The sequence below is a fragment of the Armigeres subalbatus genome, chromosome 3 (genome assembly GCF_024139115.2).
Source record: "Armigeres subalbatus isolate Guangzhou_Male chromosome 3, GZ_Asu_2, whole genome shotgun sequence".
NCBI lineage: Eukaryota > Metazoa > Arthropoda > Insecta > Diptera > Culicidae > Armigeres > Armigeres subalbatus.
In genome coordinates, this window is record NC_085141.1 from 399,381,794 (window position 1) to 399,404,028 (window position 22,235).

At 41.2% G+C, this 22,235-nt stretch overlaps 2 protein-coding genes and 2 long non-coding RNA genes across 7 annotated transcripts; 3 read left to right on the top strand and 1 right to left on the bottom strand.

Moving 5' to 3' along the window:
• Window positions 1–1,060: 1,060 nt before the first annotated feature.
• LOC134224031 (uncharacterized) lies at window positions 1,061–3,553 on the bottom strand. 2 transcript variants are annotated; one of them, XR_009982813.1, is made up of 3 exons: window positions 2,838–3,553; window positions 1,888–2,741; window positions 1,061–1,806 (listed from the first exon to the last, which is right to left on the bottom strand). It is a non-coding gene; the product is annotated as an uncharacterized LOC134224031 (long non-coding RNA). The 2 variants fall into 2 exon arrangements; XR_009982814.1 differs by having other exon boundaries at window positions 1,888–2,757.
• A 2,521-nt stretch (window positions 3,554–6,074) lies between these two features.
• On the top strand, window positions 6,075–7,248 carry LOC134224032 (uncharacterized). Its single transcript, XR_009982815.1, has 2 exons — window positions 6,075–6,638; window positions 6,716–7,248. It is a non-coding gene; the product is annotated as an uncharacterized LOC134224032 (long non-coding RNA).
• Window positions 7,249–8,537: 1,289 nt separating this feature from the next.
• On the top strand, window positions 8,538–11,143 carry LOC134224033 (uncharacterized). 2 transcript variants are annotated; one of them, XM_062703271.1, is made up of 4 exons: window positions 8,538–8,649; window positions 8,724–8,821; window positions 8,871–8,942; window positions 9,002–11,143. In XM_062703271.1, the coding sequence occupies exon 4, from the start codon at window positions 9,071–9,073 to the stop codon at window positions 10,091–10,093; it is 1,023 nt and encodes a 340-aa protein (XP_062559255.1). In that variant the 5' UTR covers window positions 8,538–8,649; window positions 8,724–8,821; window positions 8,871–8,942; window positions 9,002–9,070; the 3' UTR covers window positions 10,094–11,143. The 2 variants fall into 2 exon arrangements, with proteins under 2 accessions (XP_062559255.1, XP_062559256.1); XM_062703272.1 differs by having other exon boundaries at window positions 8,884–8,942.
• Window positions 11,144–21,089: 9,946 nt separating this feature from the next.
• Window positions 21,090–22,219, top strand: LOC134226916 (signal peptidase complex subunit 3). Of its 2 annotated transcripts, XM_062708027.1 has the most exons (4): window positions 21,090–21,247; window positions 21,312–21,475; window positions 21,550–21,816; window positions 21,879–22,219. In XM_062708027.1, exons 2-4 carry the CDS (start codon window positions 21,333–21,335, stop codon window positions 22,006–22,008), a joined length of 540 nt encoding a protein of 179 aa, XP_062564011.1. In that variant the 5' UTR covers window positions 21,090–21,247; window positions 21,312–21,332; the 3' UTR covers window positions 22,009–22,219. The 2 variants fall into 2 exon arrangements, with proteins under 2 accessions (XP_062564011.1, XP_062564010.1); XM_062708026.1 differs by having other exon boundaries at window positions 21,109–21,475.
• Window positions 22,220–22,235: the final 16 nt, after the last annotated feature.

Here is a 22,235-nt window from a genome sequence, read left to right on the forward strand (position 1 = left end):
TGTACTCTCCAATAGTCGAGATCTGTCCTGGCCACGTCCTTGCGAATGCTGAGGAAAGGGAAGGATGATTTGTTGGACACCTACTTAAGAAAGATGCAGAGAACTCTACGACCTCTCATAGGTGTCACGGGAGGTTTTGGGATTGTGTGGAAAGTTATAACAGTAGGAATCGTCTTGGTATAACGTGAAACACAGAAAGAACTAAGATAGAAGTAGGAAAGGGTCGAGCCTGGAATTGAACCCACGACCTCCTGCTTATAAGGCAGAAGCGGTAGCCACTAGACCACCGAGCTCGTCTGATCATTAAGTTTGAATTGCACAAAAACGTGCCGGATAGTACATAAATATTGAAATATCATATTATTTTATCATATTATAAAATATTAAAATCACTTTAGCTCTGAACCATCAATATGGGCCAAGGAATTTTCCAATAGATTCGAAGGGTTGACCGGTATCCAAAGGGAAGATCCATTAATTACATAACACAACAATCGGCTATTTTCAACTCCCCTCCGCCCTGTCACACTTCTTGAAGCATATGAAAATTTTGTACGACTCATCACACTTCAGGCAACCTCCCCCCTCTCTCAAAATTACGTAACTTATTGAAGGTCCCACATTTAATTTCCCTGTTAAGAATACTTTTCAAAATATATTTGCTACTTATCGAGCAGACCATGAGGGCAGCAGACCTAGTCCAGTCTTAATCATTCATTACACTGAAACAACATATTTTTTTGTTTGCTTCATTTAGGTGGTTTTTTAATCTGACTTAGTTCGTCACGGCAATATACACTTTACAACTGAATCAATAGTGCTGTCCAATGAGAGCTTAAAGTAGCTCGAAGTTTCTCCCTGTCCTGCTCATGCCCATTTGTTGACAAAAAAGAACGAGCAGGACGGGAACAACTTCGAGCTACTTCGAGCTGCTCATTGGACAGCACTAATTGTTTTCTAATACATGATTAGCTGATGGTTTGTATCTGTAGGCTTCTACTAATGTATGAAAAGTCAAACCATTTCATGAAGTCAAACCAATTCATAGGATCCCGTACAGGGTTTGCAGAAATCACTATTATTAGATAACGAACAAAGATAAAAGAGAGGCAAAAACTTTTTCGAATTATTAAAACCTATTATAGCATCAGCCATCAAACTTGTCTACAAGTGCGAAAAAACTGTTTTGCCATTTGATTTTATTTCCTTTTGTATTCATCTGAAAAATGGAATGAGACTGCCTGATCCGCACAGTACTTTAAACACTCGATCTCGTATTCTCTCGCTCGTAAACACACTCTAATAAACTCTTTTCCTGTTCTATTGGTCTGAACAGTTAGTGATCAACTAAGTCTTTCAACTGGCTCTTACCAGTTTAGATCGAGTGATGAAAATTACCTATACCGATCAGGAAACGGAAAAATGGAAATTATGCTACACTATAAATAGTGCTATAACAAACACGAGTTTTACTGCTCATCCTTGAGATCCTCGTCATCGCCAGTAGGTTGAGGAGAGCCGCCAGTGGTGGCATAGAGCTTGGATATTATGGGTTGCAAAACGTCTTCAAGTTCCTTCTTCTGCTTCTTACAGTCTTCGGAGTCGGCATCCTGGTTTTCTTCAAGCCATTTGATCTTCTCGTCGATGGCTCCCTCCGTATTAGCATCACCGATCATATTGACGGTCACCCAGTAATTCCTAGTCTTCGAGCAGGTTCTTGAGACTTTAAACATACATTTTCAATTCCATTCATGCATCGACATGTTCCTTCAGCTTCTTGTTGTCGTCGGCGAAACTTTCAGCGTCCTTGATAATCGTTTGGGAAAAATACAAAACATAGGTGTTTGGTCGGACGGGAAAGGTCTATTCACTTTAATAGGTACTTACCAGGGTACTTACGGAGCAATACTGAAAGCGCTCTGCTACGTTCCATCCGACGTGACTTTGTTGTTTCGAAGCGCCAGGCCCTCTTTTATTCCCCTTTTCATTGCCGGCCAGTCGCCTCCGCTCGGCATCGACAATGAGTATTTCGAGGTACCATCCAGGGTTAGACGACAATCGCATCCATGATATCCCTCGACGATGTTGTGTACTCTTCATGGATCCAGAGTGCTGCTCGTTGAATTTTTAGAGAATTGGCAGCTGGGAAAACTTCTGAGTTTCTAGATATTACAGTTGCAGTGAAATTTGATGTAACAACAGGGAAGAGTTCCGACCAGGAGTTAAGGATACTTTCCGTTGCCTCCATTGCCATTGTGAGTCTTGGAAGCATTCTTCTAAAGTACAAACCATCAAGACATGAAGATAAATAGATCAATGTTTTTTTCTGATCGGCGTGTAACATTGAAATGCATTAATGCAAGCGAAATAAAACACATTCTGCTCCGTACCCAAAAAGTTTGCAATCAATTACGGCTCGTCTGGGTGGTAGGTCCTACCCGAAGTATTTGTAGATAGAGCACGGTATTCCTTCTAACATACGAATGGTGGTGTTTAAGAAAAGCTCGAATAGCTGGGATCATAAATTCCAGGAGTTTCCGGCTTGCTTGCAATCATCTCCTGCAGCCAAACACCATATGGTAAAGTCTTCGGCAGGATTTCCCAGTGAAGCACCACAACTTCTTGACTGTGTGATTCTGCAGTGGAAGTGCGAACCGGATGATTCGTCATCAGAAGGTTCGGTAGACGTTCCTCGTTCAACGGTATATATATCGATCACATTTTACGGTCATCCGACAATTCTGCAACAAAAACATACTGCGTCAAAATAATTCGAATATTTATTTGACAGTAGGCACATATTTTGTCGAGTTTCAAAGAAATATTCATTTACCTACCTGAAAATGAAAAAACTTCCCCAATTTTTTGCCATCAAAAACACGCAAACGAAAACGACAGTCCATGGAAATGACAACTGATGTCAAACTGACGTGATTAGAATTGAGGGGCTTCTCAATGGTCGAGTGATTGTAATAATTGTAATCCGTCACTCCCCAGGGGTATATAGTGGTGCCCGAAAAAATGGCCACCCCTCCGTCTATGTATTCGTCAATGCTCTAACTCCGTTATTAGTTGAATTCTAATAACGAACCATTAGGCAAAGTTGTATAGAAAAACCTTCGCACTAGAAGTCCACCATACAACATATTTTGAAATTCAGCTTCTGGAATGTGTTATTGCTCATTAGACAGGAATCATATGCCGATACTTTCATAAGCCTTGGTCAAACGGATTGCCTGACAAACGGATTGAGAATGCAGTAAAGTTGGACATGGGAAGCCTAGATATCAAAGTCCAGTGTCGAAAACATTTTAAATCCACATTTCTGGTCAGATTAGACGGTCATCCACATAAATGCATCAATTAGTTGGTAAAACTCGTTCAAAGCCTCCGCTTCTGAATAGATATTGGAAAATGTCCTGGAAATGAAATATTATTAGAATTTTTTAAAATCGAAGCTAATAGCAAATGCAACCGCTTTTTCTGCTTTTCAGTAAATAAATAAACAAAATGAATTGTTGCTAAGACACCTTGCAGCGTCGAAAGCAATTCGGCGTCGGAAGCAGTTACTGTCAAATTATTTTATGGCAGTCGCCATTATGGCGAGCGTGGAAAGCTGGATAGTTCTTCTTGACAACACTGTTGGTTTTCAGAAAGAGCTTCCCTTCTGAGCTTCGGCAAACAAACTGGAAAGTACTCTGTAACTGAACATGAATAAACACGTTTTTGTATTCGCTTTTTGAATCGCGGTGTTTCGTTTATTATTCCAGATTCCCGGCCGAATTTCCAATCCCTTAAAAAATTCCCTCCAGTAATACTTCAAGGATCTGTGACCATTTCGCTCACTACTTTGCGTGAACAACGCGCACATCGATGCCTCTTGTACTTCCTATACACCACATATGCATGGGGCAGGGACTACGTCCAAGGGCTTGACAGCCCCTCCCCTGGGGTCTGTGAGTCAGGAAGAACTGCCTAGGACGTGGTGGGGTTTAGCAGTGGGCTCTGCCAAATCGCTCCCAAAAAGCCAAAAGTGGCCGTAAGCAGACCCTATCATTTATCAAAACGACTGTGTGCCGCTTAAAAATCACAAGCCCAGGGAGTGAATTCGGCACATCAGGGTTGATCCCAGTAAGATCCTGAAATATGGTATACTGGTTGCATGTTATTGGACTTTGTCTTTGGATTTTGAAATCTCGCTTAACTTTTCAAAAGGACCTAAGTAACATTTTTTTCATGAATTAATTTGAATAGCGCAATCAACAGAACAGCATGAAATCTATTGATTTCAGCATTCAAATTAATTCATGAAAAAAATGTTACTTAGGTCCTTTTGAAAGGAGTAAGGCCGAGTGGCACCGACCTGAAACGGCGAATAGGCAAATTGTCAGGCTGTCTTCCGTCCCATAGAACCTTGGTGGGCCTTGTAGCACGCGGAACAATCTTGCCACTCAGTTGCCAGCTGAGTGGGAGTAGGCTCAAATGCTCATTCCTGATTAGCGCTGATCTGACTCTGAGCACGAAAGTGTTAACCCTTGCATGGCCTCCCTGCATGTCGCATAAATAACCATGGGATCGCGAAGGCACCAGCAGAATTCGACAGCAGCCGCAAGGGGGACCCAACAGTCATTAAATCTTCTAAAATTATCAAATAGACGAAGGCGGCGGCAAAGAGGATCTTTTCTCCAGACGCAGACGGCCTTGAGAGATCTCCCCAAAGATCGCCGGGGGAAAGCGAAGGAGAAGCCCATGGAGGGTCTGAGGAGGTGTCGGTCGAAGTGAAGATGGACGGTCCCACCCTGACCCAAGTCATCAATTCGGTGATTGCGAACCACGAAGAACGCGGTGGCCAGACGATGGAGGTGACCACGGATGTTTCGGACGTGATCATGTCGTTTCTGGACAACCGTGTTAATTACAGCAAGGATCTCAAACCTGCTGTACAGGCGCTCTGCGCCCTAGTAGTGGAGGCAAAGCCCGAGTGGAGGACCCTACTAGAGGCCAGTAAGAGTGTGGAGCGAGAAATCCGCAAACTTACAAAGGAGCGGAAACTGTCGGAACACCAGACGGAGAAGAAAAAATAGGAGGCTGAATCGAAGATTCGCTTCCTGACCGAAGGGAAACGGTTAGCGGAGAGCCAGACCGAGGAACTCCACAGCACAGAGAAACAGACGTCTCACTCAACACATGTTCCATCGTCCACCTTTTTAACGGAGGATTCAAATTTTTGTAGGTGGTCAATCGGCCACCAATGGCGCTTCCATCGGATTTGCTGGTGTTTGACGTTTGCACACTATTGCCATCTGGTTGCCGTTTGGCCACACACACTCCATTTAGCACTGGGCGATAATGCTTCCGTGACGATGATTTTGATTGCATTTTGTTCTAAGTGAGACGTCTGTTTCTCTGTGTCCACAGGATGATGGCCGTGACAGCTTAGTAAGGTTACGCAGGAGGCGAACCTGAAAGTGGCTACCGAGAGGTCTGCAGCTTCTAAGCGAGAAAGACGGGAGAAGGTTGAGCGGAAGGCCGGCCCTCCCAAGCCGGAGAAACCACCCAAGTAACCACCAAGCATTAATTATTGCAGGTAATCAATCACAGATCAGCGTATTAGATGCTAATTGCATTAAATCATTTTTATCGATGCAAAGATGCATTTATTCATCAACTGTCAAGCAACGATGCACTAGTTCTGCATTACGAAAGCAGCGATGCATTTCTTATGTTTTATTTCAACATGTCAAAGTAATGAAGCATTATTTCGGTCGTAAAAGGGCCTTTTTCCACTTTATGTCAACTTTAATGGCTGTATTATTTGCAAGGATATAAAGTTCCATGGTTACTTGGGCAGTACCTCTTCGACGAGGACCACTGAAGCTTGCCGGGAAGAAGACCTCCCATGGTGGGAGGTCGTGAACCCCAAGAAGGCGAGGAGGAGACGTCAGCAGGCCGCAAAGAGTGCGGTAGGTGGAACGGTGCGCACGTGCGTCTTCCAATGGCAGTGGTAAGCGTAAAGACACAAGCGAGGCGATTATCGTCAAGACTGACGATAAAAGCTACGCTGAAGTCTTGAAGACCGTGAGAGTTAGAGAGTGGCCAGAGTAGACGCGAAGATGGCGACGATGTCAGCACAGACAAACAGACGTAACACTTGAGAACATATCATCGACCATGACTCTAACGACCAATTTGAATTTGATTGATTACGCGTTTCACAACTAGAGGCGCTAGCGTCGTAATCCTTCGAGTTTGACATTGCACTCTAGCGCCTTCTGGTGACAATGTCATACGAAACATTGTTTCGTGCAACATGCTCGCAAGATGGTGGTACACTGATAAAAAATATATAGTAGCAACAAACACACAGTCATGTTGAAGTTTACCATGCACGATAATAGTACGCATAACCTTAATATTTGTATGAGTTACCACATTATTGTCCACGCTACTATATGCATTGACAATCTTGTACTACTGACTCCCATGGTAAATTCAACCGTAGCCTATCTTCTACCACCGTGGGTGCCGTCGAACGGTGATGAACGAAAACAACAAGCAGTTTTACGCGATTTTTAATTCGGATCACGCTTTATTAATTTATAAATTATATAAATTAGCGTTTTGGACCAATAACATAGGTAGGTGTGTATATTGATAAGAACATTTCGCTTTTGAAAGAGGCATACCTAATTGATAAAATTCTTCTCATTTCCAGAAAAACAAAACGAAGATGGCTTCTGCTCGGCATGCCCTTCCCTCGCCGCTTCCGTGTTACATTTCTAATGGAGAATTGTATCTGCGACAATCGGAATATGAACGGCAGCAGCACTATTAAACCATTCAACTTTTCTGGAGTTAGCTAGCAAAAACTCGCCATGTGCCACCAGTGCCATATTTTGGTAATTATGATGGACATGGATTTAAGCTGACTATTGAATTGACAATTCCGGTATTTTCGTCAGTATGGGAGAATCAAATGTTCTTCATTCACACAGCAGAATACTGATGGAAGCGGCAGGGCCCTGTAAAGAATGAACTAACTGGAAACTCCTGGTGGTACCATGAAGGTTTGATCCGTCTCTACTACTAGCAAAAACTCGCCAGAATGCTTGGTAATTCATTAAATTCTGATAATGCTGCTGTCGTTCATATTCGTTCATGTTCAAAAAATTTGAACACCTATTTCGCATTAAAATATGGTAAGCTGCAGAAAATTTGTTGAAAATAAAATGGTTTATTTTAGGTGAATGCGTATTTATTTAATTTTTTTTTTGGCAAAATCACAATAAAAAAATGCTCCAGGCAATGCCATGCTACCATGACAATATAGTGACGGAAACCACGCTACGTAGTAAAATTTACTATATTTCAAGTTCATCCATGCATAGTAGCAACGGCAAGAACATGGTTAAATCTGTCACATTTCTATGCTCAATGAGGCATAGTAAAATTTACCGCACTTTGCAGTAGATTCAAATACCTTCTGCGTTCTACCAAAATTAAGTGGTAAAATGTTTTTATTTTCACCTTTGATATTGTTGGCAATACCATGCCGCTTCTTTCAGTGTAGAGGAGCTAAGCGATGGATTTTTTAGAAAATTGTTCAAGCTGTTACGTCTGTTTGTCTGTGATGTCAGTTTTAATTTTTATGGGATTATTTTACCCATTTTCGATACGAGAACATGTGATCTTAATTGGGGTTAAAGTACCCTTTATTTGTATCACTTTATCATAAGTACCCATTACCCATCATAAGTACCCATTTTTTGACAACTTGGTACTGATATGAAAAATGGGTGAATGAAACCCTTCCCAAGTAACCACCAAGCATTAATTAATGCATGTAATCAATCACAAATCAGCATATTGAATGCTAATTGGGTCCTAAAATGAAGAATCGATATTCGATTTTCTTTCAGGTAACGATGAAGGTAACCATTCTAAACGTGTCAGTTTTGCTTTAGACTGAAAAATTGAAAAGAATATTGTTTAATTTGAAATTGAAAACTAGATGAAAAATGCTTCCTCGACATTTTCGGTCTTGTTTGACGTACGGATTCAAACGCACTAGCAAAACACCGCAGGGCACTTGACTCAACCTTTGACAGTTAATATATGGGGCTGACTTTTTGGGCTGATGGTTCATTCGTTCTGAAATGTTGCACAGCCCAAAATTTGCCATAAAATGTCTTAAACACAAAAATATTATTTTTAATGATTTAGAATTTTACCAGATTTTTTATATTACCGGTACAAGTATTCTTGACCGATGCACTATCGTTTGCAATTATAAACGAGGTAGGGCTTTAGGACCCAATTGCATTAGATCAGTTTTACCGATGTAAAGATGCATTTATTCATCGCCTGTCAAGCAACATACACTAGTTCAGCGTTACGAATGCAGCGATGCATTACTTATGTGTCAACACCACTGGGTAATATCGAGGGGTGAGTGAGAGTTGTCAGAAGTGACAGGCTATTTGTCAGATATGTGTCAGGCGAGAAAGAACATAAAGATACAAAAAAATGTAAAACAATAACAAATGAAAAGTTGAAATTAAAACGTGGATTTATTAAAGTTAAAATTAATCATTCTTGCTGTAGCTATAAATTTAAAAGGAAATTATTGAAATTTGAAAGTATGAACCTGTAAGTAAAGAAAAGTTATTCAAATCCAAAATTTAAAAGAAATAGTTAACTTACTTACCTTTGTTGTTGAACAGATTGATCGCACATGAGATTATTGGAAATAAGCGGAATATTTCAAAATCAATATTTGAAAAATTAAAATAATATAAATCCGGATTATACTGTGTAAAACGTAAGTAAAGAGATACAGTTAGTTGATTAAATCTAACAGAGAAATTTAGTACTACATATTAGGAGGAAAAGCAAATCAGGATTGAAGGAGGGTGCACGAGGGATAAAAAAGAAACTACTTTGTAAGTATCAAATGAACTGCAAATTGTATCTAAAAATAATGAAATACAAACTATTTTAGTTGAGCTAACCAAAAATAATCAGGTTTGCTACAAATTGGTTCTTCAATTCCGAACAAAACTCAAAAAGTATGAGTCAGTCGGATATAACCTCAAATCTCTCCGAGGATCATGAGGAGCTGGACCTCACAATGACTCCTTGTTCGGCCTGCAACCAGACATCAACAACAAACGAACCTATGGTCGGTTGCGATGCGTGTAACCGATGGTTTCACTATCGATGTGTGGGAGCTACGGAAGCCGTAAAAAGGGAGAAGCGTTGGTTTTGTCCGGAGCCCGTTTGTCAAGAAGCGGCTAAAAAACAGAAAAAGTCCGGTGGTAAGAAGAATCCTGCCCGAACCACCGAGAAATCAAATCAAGTGCAGATAACCCAGGAACAAAAGATTAAGGCCATGGAAGAGGAATATGCGAAGCAAATGGAAGAGATTGAGAACGAAAGATTGCTCCGGGAGAAGGAAATGGAGTTACAGCGAGTGCTAAAGGAGAAAAGGATGCAGATAGAAAAGGATTTACGAGAGAAGGAATTGGTTCAGGAGAAGCTCTTACTTGACCGGGCTTTGAAGGCCAAAACAGATAATTTCGAGAAAATGAAGACGATGCGACTGTCATACCAACAGTGCATGGATGGACTAGATCAGGAGATGCTTAATATGAAAAAAGATGGGGAATCGGTAGAGGTACCTCAACCCGGTCCTTCCGCCATGAAGCAAATTCCCGCCAGAAAGCTTGAGCCAGCAGACGATAAGCTATTCCGACAGAAGATGGTGTCAACACGTATGCCAGAGAAAATGCGCAGAGTATCAGACCATTCAAGTGATGATGACGACCAAGAGGAAGACTACAGTAGTGACGGAGAATGTGATGGTGACAACGGAGAGTTTGTAGCAAGTGGAACATCCGGAAATCATACCGTTACGTACGGACTGGGGCAACCCCATGTAGGTCCCACTAGAAATCAGCTAGCGGCACGGAGTGGCGTTTCGAAGAAGCTGCCGGTATTTACAGGTAAGCCAGAGGATTGTCCACTTTTCTACGGGACATACGTAGCATCGAACGAAGCATGCGGCTTCAACGATGTAGAAAATCTTGTGTGAGAATGTGTCAAGAAAGTTTAAGAGGGCCGGCACTCGACAGCGTTCGAGGACAATTGATACTTCCCAAATCTGTGCCGAAAGTGATGAACAAACTCCGGCAACTATACGGTCGTCCTGAGCTTATTCTCCAAAGTCATTTGGAGCGGATCCGGAAGTTAGAGCCACCAAGATCAGACAAGCTAGCGTCATTTGTTCCTTTCGGGAATGCCATAGAGCAACTATGTGAGCATCTCGAGGCGGCCGATCTACATCAACACATGATGAATCCAATCCTTATACAAGACCTGGTCGACAAGCTTCCGGCCAGTGACAAGCGGGAGTGGGTTCGATTTAAGAGGAAAGAAAAGGAGGTAACACTGAGAACTTTCACCGATTTCGTCGTTGGGATTGTCGATGAAGCTTGTGAAGCAAATGTTTGCTTGGAGTCGAAGCAGGATATGAAAACACCGCGAGTCGTCCGCGTCAACAGCGGGGGTAACCAAAGCAGTTGGAAAGTTAAACCGGGGCAGAAAGGCGTATTGATGAATCACGATGCTATTAATAGTGCTTTTAAGGACCTGACCGGAAGAACCAGAATGAAGGCATGCAAAGCGTGCCAGCGAACAGACCATCGATTGAGATTTTGTGAAGATTTTCGTAGATTGGCTTTTGCTGATCGACTAGGTATTGTGACTAGATGGAAGTTATGTAACATTTGTTTGAACGAGCATGGAAACGCTGCCTGCAAGTTTAAGATTCGTTGTGACGTCGGTGGCTGTCAGCAAAGGCATAACCCGCTACTTCATCCGACAGAAGGTGTCGTTGGAACAAGTGTGCATCCAAACAGCAAGCGCGATTATCTTCAGAATTATCCCAGTGCAATTATTTTGCGGAGGTAAAACGGTTATAACTTTAGCTTTCCTAGACGAGGGTGCGTCGGTAACGATGATCGAAAATAATCTGGCGGACCACTTAGGTCTTGTAGGAGTTCCTGAGCGATTGACAATTACCTGGACAGCCGATATTTCTCGAGAGGAAAAACCGCGAAACGGGTTAGCGTCTGGGCATCGGCAATTGGAGATGAGGAGCGGTTCTTGTTAAACTACGTGTATACAGTAGAAAGTCTACATCTCCCGATGCAATCACTAGATGCATGAGCAATGTCAAGGCAGTTCAAGCACTTGCAAAATCTTCCAATAAGTTCGTATCAAAATGCTCGACCCGGAATGCTAATCGGACTCAACAACATACACCATTAGAAGCGGCGTTGGTGACCCAATTGCTGTGCGGTGCAGATTGGGATGGACGGTTTACGGCCCAAGAAACGAAGTTATGTCTGTCCAAAGGAACGTTCTAGGGTTTCACGATTGTGTTACGAACGAGAATCTACATGATCTGATAAGAACGCATTATGCCTTAGAAGAATCTGTAGTTGCAGTGAAGCGGGAGTCACGAGAGGATGAAAGGGCGCTTGAAATCATGCAACGCACAACGAAAAGGATCGGAAACCACTTCGAAACCGGCCTTCTTTGGAGAAATGATGATGTAAACTTTCCTAACAGTTACCCGATGGCAGCTAAAAGACTTATGCACCTAGAGCGGAAACTGGAGAAGGATCCGAAACTCTATGAGAATGTCCGTACGCAGATTACGGAATATCAACAAAAGGGTTATGCTCATTTGGCAACGGATAAAGAAATAACAGGTACCGACCCGTCTAAGGTATGGTATTTACCGCTCAACGTCGTCTTGAATCCCCGCAAACCAGGTAAAATCCGTCTAGTATGGGATGCCGCGGCAACTGTTAACGGTGTTTCCCTAAACTCACACTTGCTGCCAGGACCGGATTTGTTAACCTCGTTGATTTCCGTGATAACTAGGTTTCGAGAACATAAGGTAGCATTCGGTGCAGATATCCGCGAAATGTACCACCAACTGCGAATCATCGAAGCGGACAAACAAGCACAGCGATTCGTGTTTCGGATGAAAAAAGAAGATCCTATCTCAATTTACGTCATGGATGTGGCCACCTTTGGGTCAACCTGTTCCCCATGTTCGGCACAATACATTAAAAACCAGAATGCTTTGGAACATGCCCGCGACTACCCAGAAGCAGCCGATGCAATAATTAATCGACACTATGTTGACGATTATTTTGACAGCGTTGACACCATCGATGAGGCGGTCCGGCGAGCGAAGGAAGTGAGTTTCATTCATGCAGAAGGAGGCTTTGAACTCAGAAATTGGGTCTCGAACTCCTCAGAAGTGCTTCGAGGCCTGGGAGAAGGGAAGACAATCCAACCGGTACACTTCGGTAGAGTCAAAGAAAGTGGCAGTGAAAGAGTTCTAGGAATCATATGGAATCCAGATCATGATACCTTCTCCAGGCCTGGTAGCGATGAACGCCATTCAAAATAGTGACTTAGTGACCAACGATGACTAAAAAAGTGACCAAATAGTGACTTTTAGTTTCAGGAAAAGTGACCAAATAGTGACTTTTGTATACAGTTTATAACCAGATAGTGAGCAACAAGTTGCATTAACATTGTTACGGTGTAATTCGTAGACTAAAAACTATGTAGCGATACTCATATTTATCCTTAATCCATATCTAGAATGCTATCAGAAATCAAGAAAAGACAAAAATAAAAAAATAAAATCACGTAGTTGGATATTGGAGAAGGTATTCGTTGGTTAAGCTAGAAACTTGCAGTTTGACCATAGATATAATTGGTTTGACCATGATAAATCATATTTAATTACACCACAAAAAAGTATATATTAGCCAGCACGGAAACAGGTAGGGAGTTACAAGTTTATAATTTCAGCAACGATTTTGAAGCAATTACAGCATTGTGGTAATAATGTTTGCTAAGACATCAAAACAGTCTTTGCTTAGGTAGGTCGGTCAATCCTTTCGATTGTTTTTATGGGTGTTTGTATGAACCTCGTGTGAAACATAACTCGGTCTCTGTAAGAATTCTTAATGGGAAGCTAATTTAATACAACTTCAACTGCTTGAAATTCACAAAGTTGCGGATAGTTGCAATGTACATGATTTCATAGGGTACACCGAAAACACAGATTCTGTTGATGTTTTAGGGTGGAACTCTTTGGAACTTTTTTCTGAGCTACAAATTACTTTAAGTTTAAGAATGTTCATCGATTAATATTTCAACGAATTTAACATTTCTGTTTCTCGCATACAAGGTCTAACTTAAAAGATTTCTTTTGTTTGCAATACGATATTTTTTGCTTAATATTAGATATTTGATTTACGAGTTGTGGCTTCGTGCAGTAAAAAATCCGTAGGAACGTTTTTATGGACCTTGTTATTTGAGAGAAATTTCTGACTGACTTATGCTTAACAATTCATATAAGTTTTCAAGCATATCGTGACACATGTGACTGTTCTCTAATCTTCCAAAATACTTTTATGTGCAGAATATGCTAGAACACGAATTTTCAAAATTTAATTTTTGTCTATGAGTCAACGCACTGTGCGACCTTATTTCCAACTAAAACGTGCCTAACATGCATACAAAAACAGTATGGGTCTCCGGGCCTCCTATAAAAAGTTCATTTTTGGAGCGAAAATATAGCCTTTACGTATACTTTGTATACGAGAAAGGCAAAAACAATCATAATTTGGGATGCCAAAAATGTCCTAAATTTGATCGCTAGAACTCGAGATAGTGATCCTCAAACATGACAGCACAGCGCTTTTAGCATAATACTTCATATTTATACATTGCTACCAGATTTACATTTGATTCGGTTGATAATAAAAGTAGGTACAAATGATTTTTATTTTGATCTTTTTCCAATAGGCGGTGCAAAAATAGTGACTTTAGTGACCATTTTCCGAAAAATAGTGATTTTAGTGACTTTTGGATGCAAATAGTGACTTTTTAGTGACTAGCCTCAAAATAGTGACCAAGTCACTAAAAAGTGACTCGCTACCAGGCCTGCTTCTCGTTTTCATCGGAGCACCGTGAACACCTTCAAGAATATCTGAGAGGTTCCAAAAGGCCGACAAAGAGAATAGTCCTCAGCTGCGTCATGGGGTTCTTCGACCCGCTGGGGCTAGTAGCTCCCTTCACTATCCATGGGAAAATGCTGGTACACACTTAAACCCACATTTTAATCTCGGTAATCAAGATTGCTGAACATGCTCGGTAAATCACAATTTTTACTGATATTTCGTTAAAATTTTAATTTTTACTGATTCTCGGTATTTTGTTTTGACGAGTTTTATTTATTTTTTATGTTTTACCGAATCTCGTTAATGTAGCTCAACGACATTGTCGTTAAAAATGAATATCACCGACCTCGGCTATAAAAACTGACGAATCTCGGTAATTTAACATATTCACCTACCGCATCTGTCATTGACGGTCAGCCATTTTATTGAAGTTCGAAGTTGTGAACGCACGAGTTTTTTTAAACAGTGAAAATGGACGGGATTTTGGCGAAAATCGACGCCGAAGAGCAACCAGTAAGAAATAAGCTGAGACAGTTACTTTGTAAGTACTGATTTCTTTATTTTTAGACAGCAGAGGAGATAAACGATAGCATTCGCTGCTTTTTCTGTAAAGTCCTAGTTCCGGGTTACGCTAATGGGTTGCAACGTCACATAAACTTCCATCTAAAAGAAAATCATTTTTCGGCAGAAATGATTTCTTTTGACTGCACTTTTCGAAAATGCAAAATGAGATATTCACATTTCACCTCTCTCAAACGACATATTTTGAACGATCATCCACCAATCCCTGAAAAACTGAGTATTCCCTTTGAAAGCGAGAAGTTGAGTATTGAGTACTGTACTGCTTCTTCCGCAAAAAGAGCAAGGTTAGAATCACCCACACTCGATCATAATTTATCTGTTGAAGATTTCGGCAATGAAAGCAACAGTTACTCTGAAAACATAACCGTGGAGCAGATCAAGAGAACAGCTGCTCTTGGAATTTGTCGACTTCCGGGAGATGTTGCATTACCTCAGACAAAACTCACAGAAGTAATGGGCTTATGTGACAGTTTGATATGAATGATAACGGAACGTTTACGAAATCTTACTACTTCTTTCTTGGAAAAACATATTCTGAATACTAAGCAGACAATCACTATTGAATTTCTCAACGAATTCCATTTCTCTGGACTATTCGCTGATGTAACAACATTCCCCAAACGGACGCAGTTCTTGAAGAATATTGCTATTAGCGTGCCTCAGCCCGTAGAAAAGATGCTTGCTTATCGGGAAGATGTGCGACATGTACGCGGGTTGCACAAGAAAGTTAGAGTGAACGAGACATTCTCATATATCCCTATCATAGACACATTGAAACTGATATTCCGAAATCCGTCAAATCGTAAATTGCTCGAGCAATCTGAAATTGAACAGAGATCTATTGGTTGAATGAAGGAATATGTTTCTTTCTCTACGGGTGAAACGTACAAAACCAGTGATTTTTATCAAAAACATCCTAACTCGATAAGGCTAAGCTTGTACCAGGATGACGTAGAAGTGGGTAATGCGATAAGTAGCAGAGCAGGCATTAATAAAATGTCATGCTTTGCATTTAAAGTTCAAAATTTCCCGGACAAGTACAATTCTTCCCCAAAAAGCATATTTCCTGTTCTCTACTGTACATCAGTTGATGCGAAGAAACACGGATATAATAAAATCTTACAGCCATTGGTATCCGATTTGAAAAAGCTTGAAAAAGGAGTAACGGTTTGCTATGAATCAGAAAACTACGTTCTCAGAGCTACATTGGCGGTTTTTTGCGGTGACACCTTAGCACTTCATGAGGTGTTTAATTTACTTGGACCGGGTGCTAACTTTTTTTGCCGAATTTGTACCATCTCACGACCATTATTCAAAGAAGATCCGTACGTCAAATATCCTATTCGGACACAACAGTGGTATAATATTAAGATGGATCAATTGAACGAAGGCGAAATTTCGTCAACCGATTGTGGCCTGCAACGCCAAGGATGTATACTTAACGAATTAGACAATTTTCACATTTGTGAAAACTATGCGTTGGACGTAATGCACGATGTTGCCGAAGGAATTGTACCATTAACATTACAATTGGTTTTGAGTCGTTATTGCAAAAGCAAAATCGTCAAAATTGATGTTTCTTATATTGTATACAGGATCTATGGCGCACGGGGTGCGCTTGGAACGATGCAGTGAACGATGAATGCTGGACTAAATGGAAGCGCTGGATTGATCTACTTCCGAAGATAGAAGCTATACGAATTCCGCGTTGTGTTTTTGGCAACGAACAGTGGGCATCGGTTCAATCAGCGGATCTGCATATTTTTACGGATGCTAGTGAGTACGCGTATGGCTGTGTTGGTTATCTGCGAGCGGTGATCAAGGGCAATGTCCGATGTTACTTGTTAATGTCACGCTCAAAAGTGGCGCCACTTAAACGGCAATCGATCCCACGTTTGGAGTTAATGGCCGCTGTGTTAGGTGCACGAATGCTGCGCACGATCCTGGACACTCATTCGATTAAATTCCAACGATATGTTCTGTGGACTGATTCACAAACCGTTCGTAGTTGGATTTTCTCCGATCAGCATAAATTTAAGCAATTCGTGGCCTTTCGTATCGGCGCAGTTTTGGAGCTAATGAAGCCTACCGATTGGCGTTGGGTGCCTTCCAAATTGAATGGCGCAGATGTATTGACAAAGTGGGGGAGAGGTCCACCAACGGAAAGCGAAGGCGAATGGTTCACCGGACCCAAATTTTTGTTCGACCCAGAAGAACGTTGGCCCGTTCAAGCAGTTTTGTCTGATGAAACAAGTGAAGAGGCTCGAGCCGTCGTGCTACACCACCGAAAGACATCTTTGGAAAAGGTTATCGACAGTGGAAGATTTTCTCGCTGGACACGGCTGCTTCGAAGTATGACATCGATATTGCGTTTCATAGACAACTGTAGACGGAAGAATATCGGCCAACCGATGTTAACATCTAAGGCTACTGCTAATCAGGCACTAATGATAAAATCAAACGGACTGGCGGTGTGCCAACCACTTCAACAAGAAGAACTTTCGAGGGCAGAAAATATACTGTGGAAGCTCGCTCAGAGCCAGAGTTTTCCAGATGAAGCGGCCATACTGATGAAAAACATTGAAAATACAATTCAGACTCCAATCCGCATCGACAAACCTATTGTTTTGTACAAATTGAGGCCAATTTCAGACAAAAACGGTGTCATAAAATTGGGTGGCATAATGGAAGCCTCGATGTCGCTTCCTTGCGTTATGAAGTACCCAATCATTCTATCAAGAACATTACATTAGGAAGATGCTGATTCTTTATTACCATGAGAAATACAGACACACAAATCAAGAGACCGTGGTAAATGAACTTCGCCAGAAGTTTCACATTCCAAATTTACGTGTTGCAGTTAGTCATGCCGTACGAGAATGCATAAGATGTAAAATTGTGCACAGTCGCCCACATGTTCCAATGATGGGTCCTTTACCCATTCAGCGTATTACGCCGCAGATTCGTCCGTTCATTGCTGTAGGGGTGGATTATCTTGGTCCTGTGGAAGTTTCCATAGGTCGAAGGTCCGAAAAGCGATGGATAGCACTATTTACATGTATGACAGTCAAAGCTGTACATTTGGAGGTTGCCCATTCCCTAACAACACAATCGTGTCTAATGGCAATTAGAAGGTTCATCTGTAAGCGTGGCAGCCCGGAAGAATTCTTCTCGGATAACGGGACTAACTTCAAAGGGGCTAGTAAAGAGTTGCTGAAACAAATTGAAAACGGGTGTGCTGAAGCAATCACTAGTGCCACAATAAAGTGGAATTTCAATCCTCCCGAAGCACCGCATATGGGCGGAATTTGGGAGAGGATGGTGAGGTCGGTGAAGGAGGCAATGCTAGTGTTGAACGACGGGAGGAGACTAACCGACGAAGTACTATTGACTACCTTAAGTGAAGCTGAAGACATGATCAATACACGTCCCTTGACGTATAGATCACTGGAACCAACGGATGTTGAAGCCATAACTCCCAATCATTTCTTGCGTGGAGTGGTCCGCGCGGCAGACCTCAATACGAGCGGCCCAACGAAGATGGCAGAAGCGTTGAGGAACATGTACAAGCGGTCACAGTACTTGGCAGATCGCATGTGGGAGCGGTGGTATAAAGAGTACCTGCCCACCATTAATCAACGCACTAAGTGGTACGACGATTCCAAGGCTCTTCAAGTGGGTGACCTCGTATTCGTAGTTGATGGCAGAAATCGAAAGAATTGGACAAGGGGAGTCATCGAAGAAGTGTTCGCTGGAAAAGACGGGAAGATCAGACAGGCTAACGTGAGGACAGCTGGGTGTTTCGACGAGCAACGGCAAACTTAGCGGTGTTGGAAATACAGGACGGTAATTCCGAATCCTCGGAAGAACCGGATACGGAGTTACGGGCTGGGGAACTGTCAACACCACTGGGTAATATCGAGGGGTGAGTGAGAGTTGTCAGAAGTGACAAAAATTAAAATAATATAAATCCGGATTATACTGTGCAAAACGTAAGTAAAGAGATACAGTTAGTTGATTAAATCTAACAGAGAAATTTAGTACAGTCGGGATTCGCTGGTTGGGATTTTAATACTTGGGTCACTTTTTAGATGGGCCTCCGCTGGTTGGGCGGTGGCCCAACTAAAAAGCAAACGTACGTCAAAATTCAATGTAAACACGGAAAATGGTATTGGGCGTCACTGGGCATCATTTGTGATGTTCAAGTCGAAATACACGTGCTCAAATGGCTGTCAGTTGGCCGAACTAAAAAACCGAATTCGTTAGTTGGGCCGAGGTCGTGGCCCAACCAGCGAATCGGGACTGTACAGTCCAACCAGCGGAGGCCCAACTAAAAAGTGACCCAAGTATTAAAATCCCAACCAGCGAATCCCGACTGTACTACATATTAGGAGGAAAAGCAAATCAGGATTGAAGGAGGGTGCACGAGGAATAGAAAAGAAACTACTTTGTAAGTATCAAATGAACTGCAAATTGTATCTAAAAATAATGAAATACAAACTATTTTAGTTGAGCTAACCAAAATAATCAGGTTTGCTACAAATTGGTTCTTCAATTCCGAACATTATGTTTTATTTCAACATGTCAAAGTAGTGAAGCATTATTTTGGTCGTAAAAGGGCCTTTTTCCACTTTAAGTCAACTTTAATGACTGTATTATTTGCAAGCATATATAGCTCCATGGTTACTTGGGTTATAATCGATATTCCCAATCTTCCGTGTTAACAAAATCACATTTACGTCCTTTTGAATAAGTACCCGAGATTTGTTGATTTGTAGAAAACGAATCTGCCAATGTTTTTCAATGAATCAAGGACTACATTGAATAAAATATGTAAATATTTTACACCTCTTGAATGTCAGGCACTCACTCGGCCCCCATAATACAATGGATTGTATTGTATTTGTATAGTAAAACAATACGATTTTTAATTTCTCAGTTGTGACAGCTTTACTGCTCAACAATGCAATTTAAAGGGAAAAAAATGCATATTTGGCGCTATGAGGCAAATATTGTTATATAGTTTATATGCAATGTAAAGAAACGTTTCAAAAGTTATCAATGTATGAAACTTATGTACGAAAACATTTCAAGAACAATTGCAAGTATAGTTACATTAGAGAAATATGTTGATGTATTGTATCCTCAGTGTTGAAACAATCTGTGCAACCATCAAGAAACAATGTATCCTATTGGCGCTTTGATGTTGCATGAAGAAGAAGAAGCAGAAAGATGATAATCGAAAAAATTTCCACGGGAAACCATACGAAGAAGTTTTTAAAACTCTTCTCAAAAATTCTAGAAGCAATTTAATTAAAAACGGTAAGCAGTACGGGGTTGGACTTTTCTTCTACTGTGTATTAAGTGTAATATCACAAAATAAAATTTTGAATAGGAATATTGTGTTCATTATATAGTAGAAGAAAAGTCCAACCCCGTACTGCTTACCGTTTTAATAAAATGTTCTAGAATTTTTGAGACGAGTTTTAAAAACTTCTTCGTATGGTTTCCCATGGAGATTTTTTCGATTATCATCTTTCTGCTTCTTCTTCTTCATGCAACATCAAAGTGCCAATTGTACACCGTATATTTTATGGTAATTCAATTGTTTACACTATTGAACCAATAGTACATTTTTATCCGGGTAGGTCTGTCATAAAAAGTTATGCAAGTAAGGCTGTGAACCATTCCACCGATTCGTTTAACTTTTAGTTAAAATATGACACTTCGATGGTTATTTTCCCATCGGGGTTAAAATTTTACCCCGAAGCCGACCCATTTGAGTTTTGACAGATTGATAGTTATATTCGGAACGAAATGGATTTGGCGCCAATTTTCTCGCGAACAAAGTTTAACTATCGAATTGTCAAATCTAACCATGCTCCGGAGCAGGGTTATTTTTAACCACGGCGAAATAACCATCGAACTGTCAAATTTTAACTAAAAGTTAAACGAATCGGTGGAATGGTTCACAGCCTACACGGTTAGATCAGACAACCCAAAATGGAGTTCAAACAACTCAAAATTAAGTTCATTTCACTTAATTTGGACCGTTGGTGGGGGAAGCCAATTTTGAGTTGGATGGCCCAACTCGGATTTGAGTAGTTTCCGTTTGATCCCGTGTGAAAAAGTACCTAAATACTAAGTTGTTTCCACCTAATGTTAAGTTCAAATAGGTTTAAACAACCTAAATTTGAGTTCAACCCCTTTAACCTAGCGTTGGCTTCCCCCATCGAACTGCTATCGTTAGGTGGTTTTCTTTCTCTGTTTTTGACATCAAAGGATGGAATGAAAGAGATGCCAGATCGAAAACAACTCAAAATTTGGGTTGTTTGATCTACCCGTGTAAATAAATAAACGTTTTTGGAATGATGCCCCCATCCATCACAGCGCCTCTGCGCAGAACAAAACTTTGACGTTTTGTTTCTTTTTTGTTTTCTTCTGCTTTTGACATTTTGTTGATTCGTGTCGCGATTCGATTGATTAGCGCTGCCCGAACCAAGCGGCACTTTCATCGGAGTTGTTGAGTTGAAAAACGGAAAAAAGTGTTAAAATCTCGGAAATAGATAAATCCTGTTTAGTTTAACGAGTCTCATTTTGTAAGAAAAGTAAGTGTTAAGAATTTTGCTCTTATCACAAGTATTACATTGAAGTGAAATTTGTGAAAACTAGATCCCCTGCATCAGAAACAAAATGCACACGGTTTTAACCCGAGGGAACGCAATCTTGGCGTACTCGCTAAGCGTTTTGGCCTTCTTGACGTTCTGCTGTTTCGCATCTACGTTTTTCTATGACTACAGGACCAATGCCAAGATCAACACCGTCAAAGTTCTTGTGTAAGCAACGGCCGACTAATATCAAATCTGAAACAACCACGTAAGCGAATTTGTGTTGCTTTTTCCGTTTGCAGCAAAAACGTTCCGGACTTTAGCGCTTCCCGGGAGAAGAACGATCTGGGTTTCCTGACGTTCGATCTCAGCACCGACCTCAATGGTCTGTTCAACTGGAACGTGAAGCAGCTTTTCCTGTACCTGACGGCCGAGTACCAGACCGAGCAGAATGAACTGAACCAGGTGGTCCTGTGGGACAAAATCATCCTACGGGGGGAGAATGCCAACCTAGACTTCAAGAACATGAACACCAAATACTACTTCTGGGACGATGGTAACGGCTTAAAGTGAGTAATCGAAAAAAAAACAAAACAGAAATTGTAAAATAATTGACTCATTGCTGCTCCAGGGGACACCAGAACGTGACGTTGACCTTGTCGTGGAACATCGTTCCCAATGCTGGTTTGCTGCCGAGTGTGTTCGCCCACGGGCATTATTCGTTTAAATTCCCCGAATCTTACATGCCTTCGCCGGTCTAATCGGCTATTAGGAGAAGACTTTTCTTTTAGTTAGTGTCCCTATCAATCGCGAAGCAGTTGCAATTGCAAAAAAAGTGAGAAGCTGTGGAACTCAGTCTGAATGTTTCGGAGTACGGATCCGGTCGTAAAGTTAAAAGTCATAAATCAAGTAAGTATTTGGATGTAGGTGAGGTTCAAATAAGTGAAAAAAAAAGTTAAATTGTCAGACAAATATGAAATTTCGGACA

What these genes read in the sequence shown, in the direction of transcription:
- LOC134226916 (XM_062708027.1), top strand. Translation starts at nt 21,333, where the DNA reads ATGCACACGGTTTTAACCCGAGGGAACGCAATCTTGGCGTACTCGCTA. An exon ending in AACACCGTCAAAGTTCTTGT is followed by an intron (nt 21,476 to 21,549) that starts GTAAGCAACGGC and finishes TTCCGTTTGCAG; the next exon opens with CAAAAACGTTCCGGACTTTA. An exon ending in GACGATGGTAACGGCTTAAA is followed by an intron (nt 21,817 to 21,878) that starts GTGAGTAATCGA and finishes TTGCTGCTCCAG; the next exon opens with GGGACACCAGAACGTGACGT.
- LOC134224033 (XM_062703271.1), top strand. Translation starts at nt 9,071, where the DNA reads ATGAGTCAGTCGGATATAACCTCAAATCTCTCCGAGGATCATGAGGAG.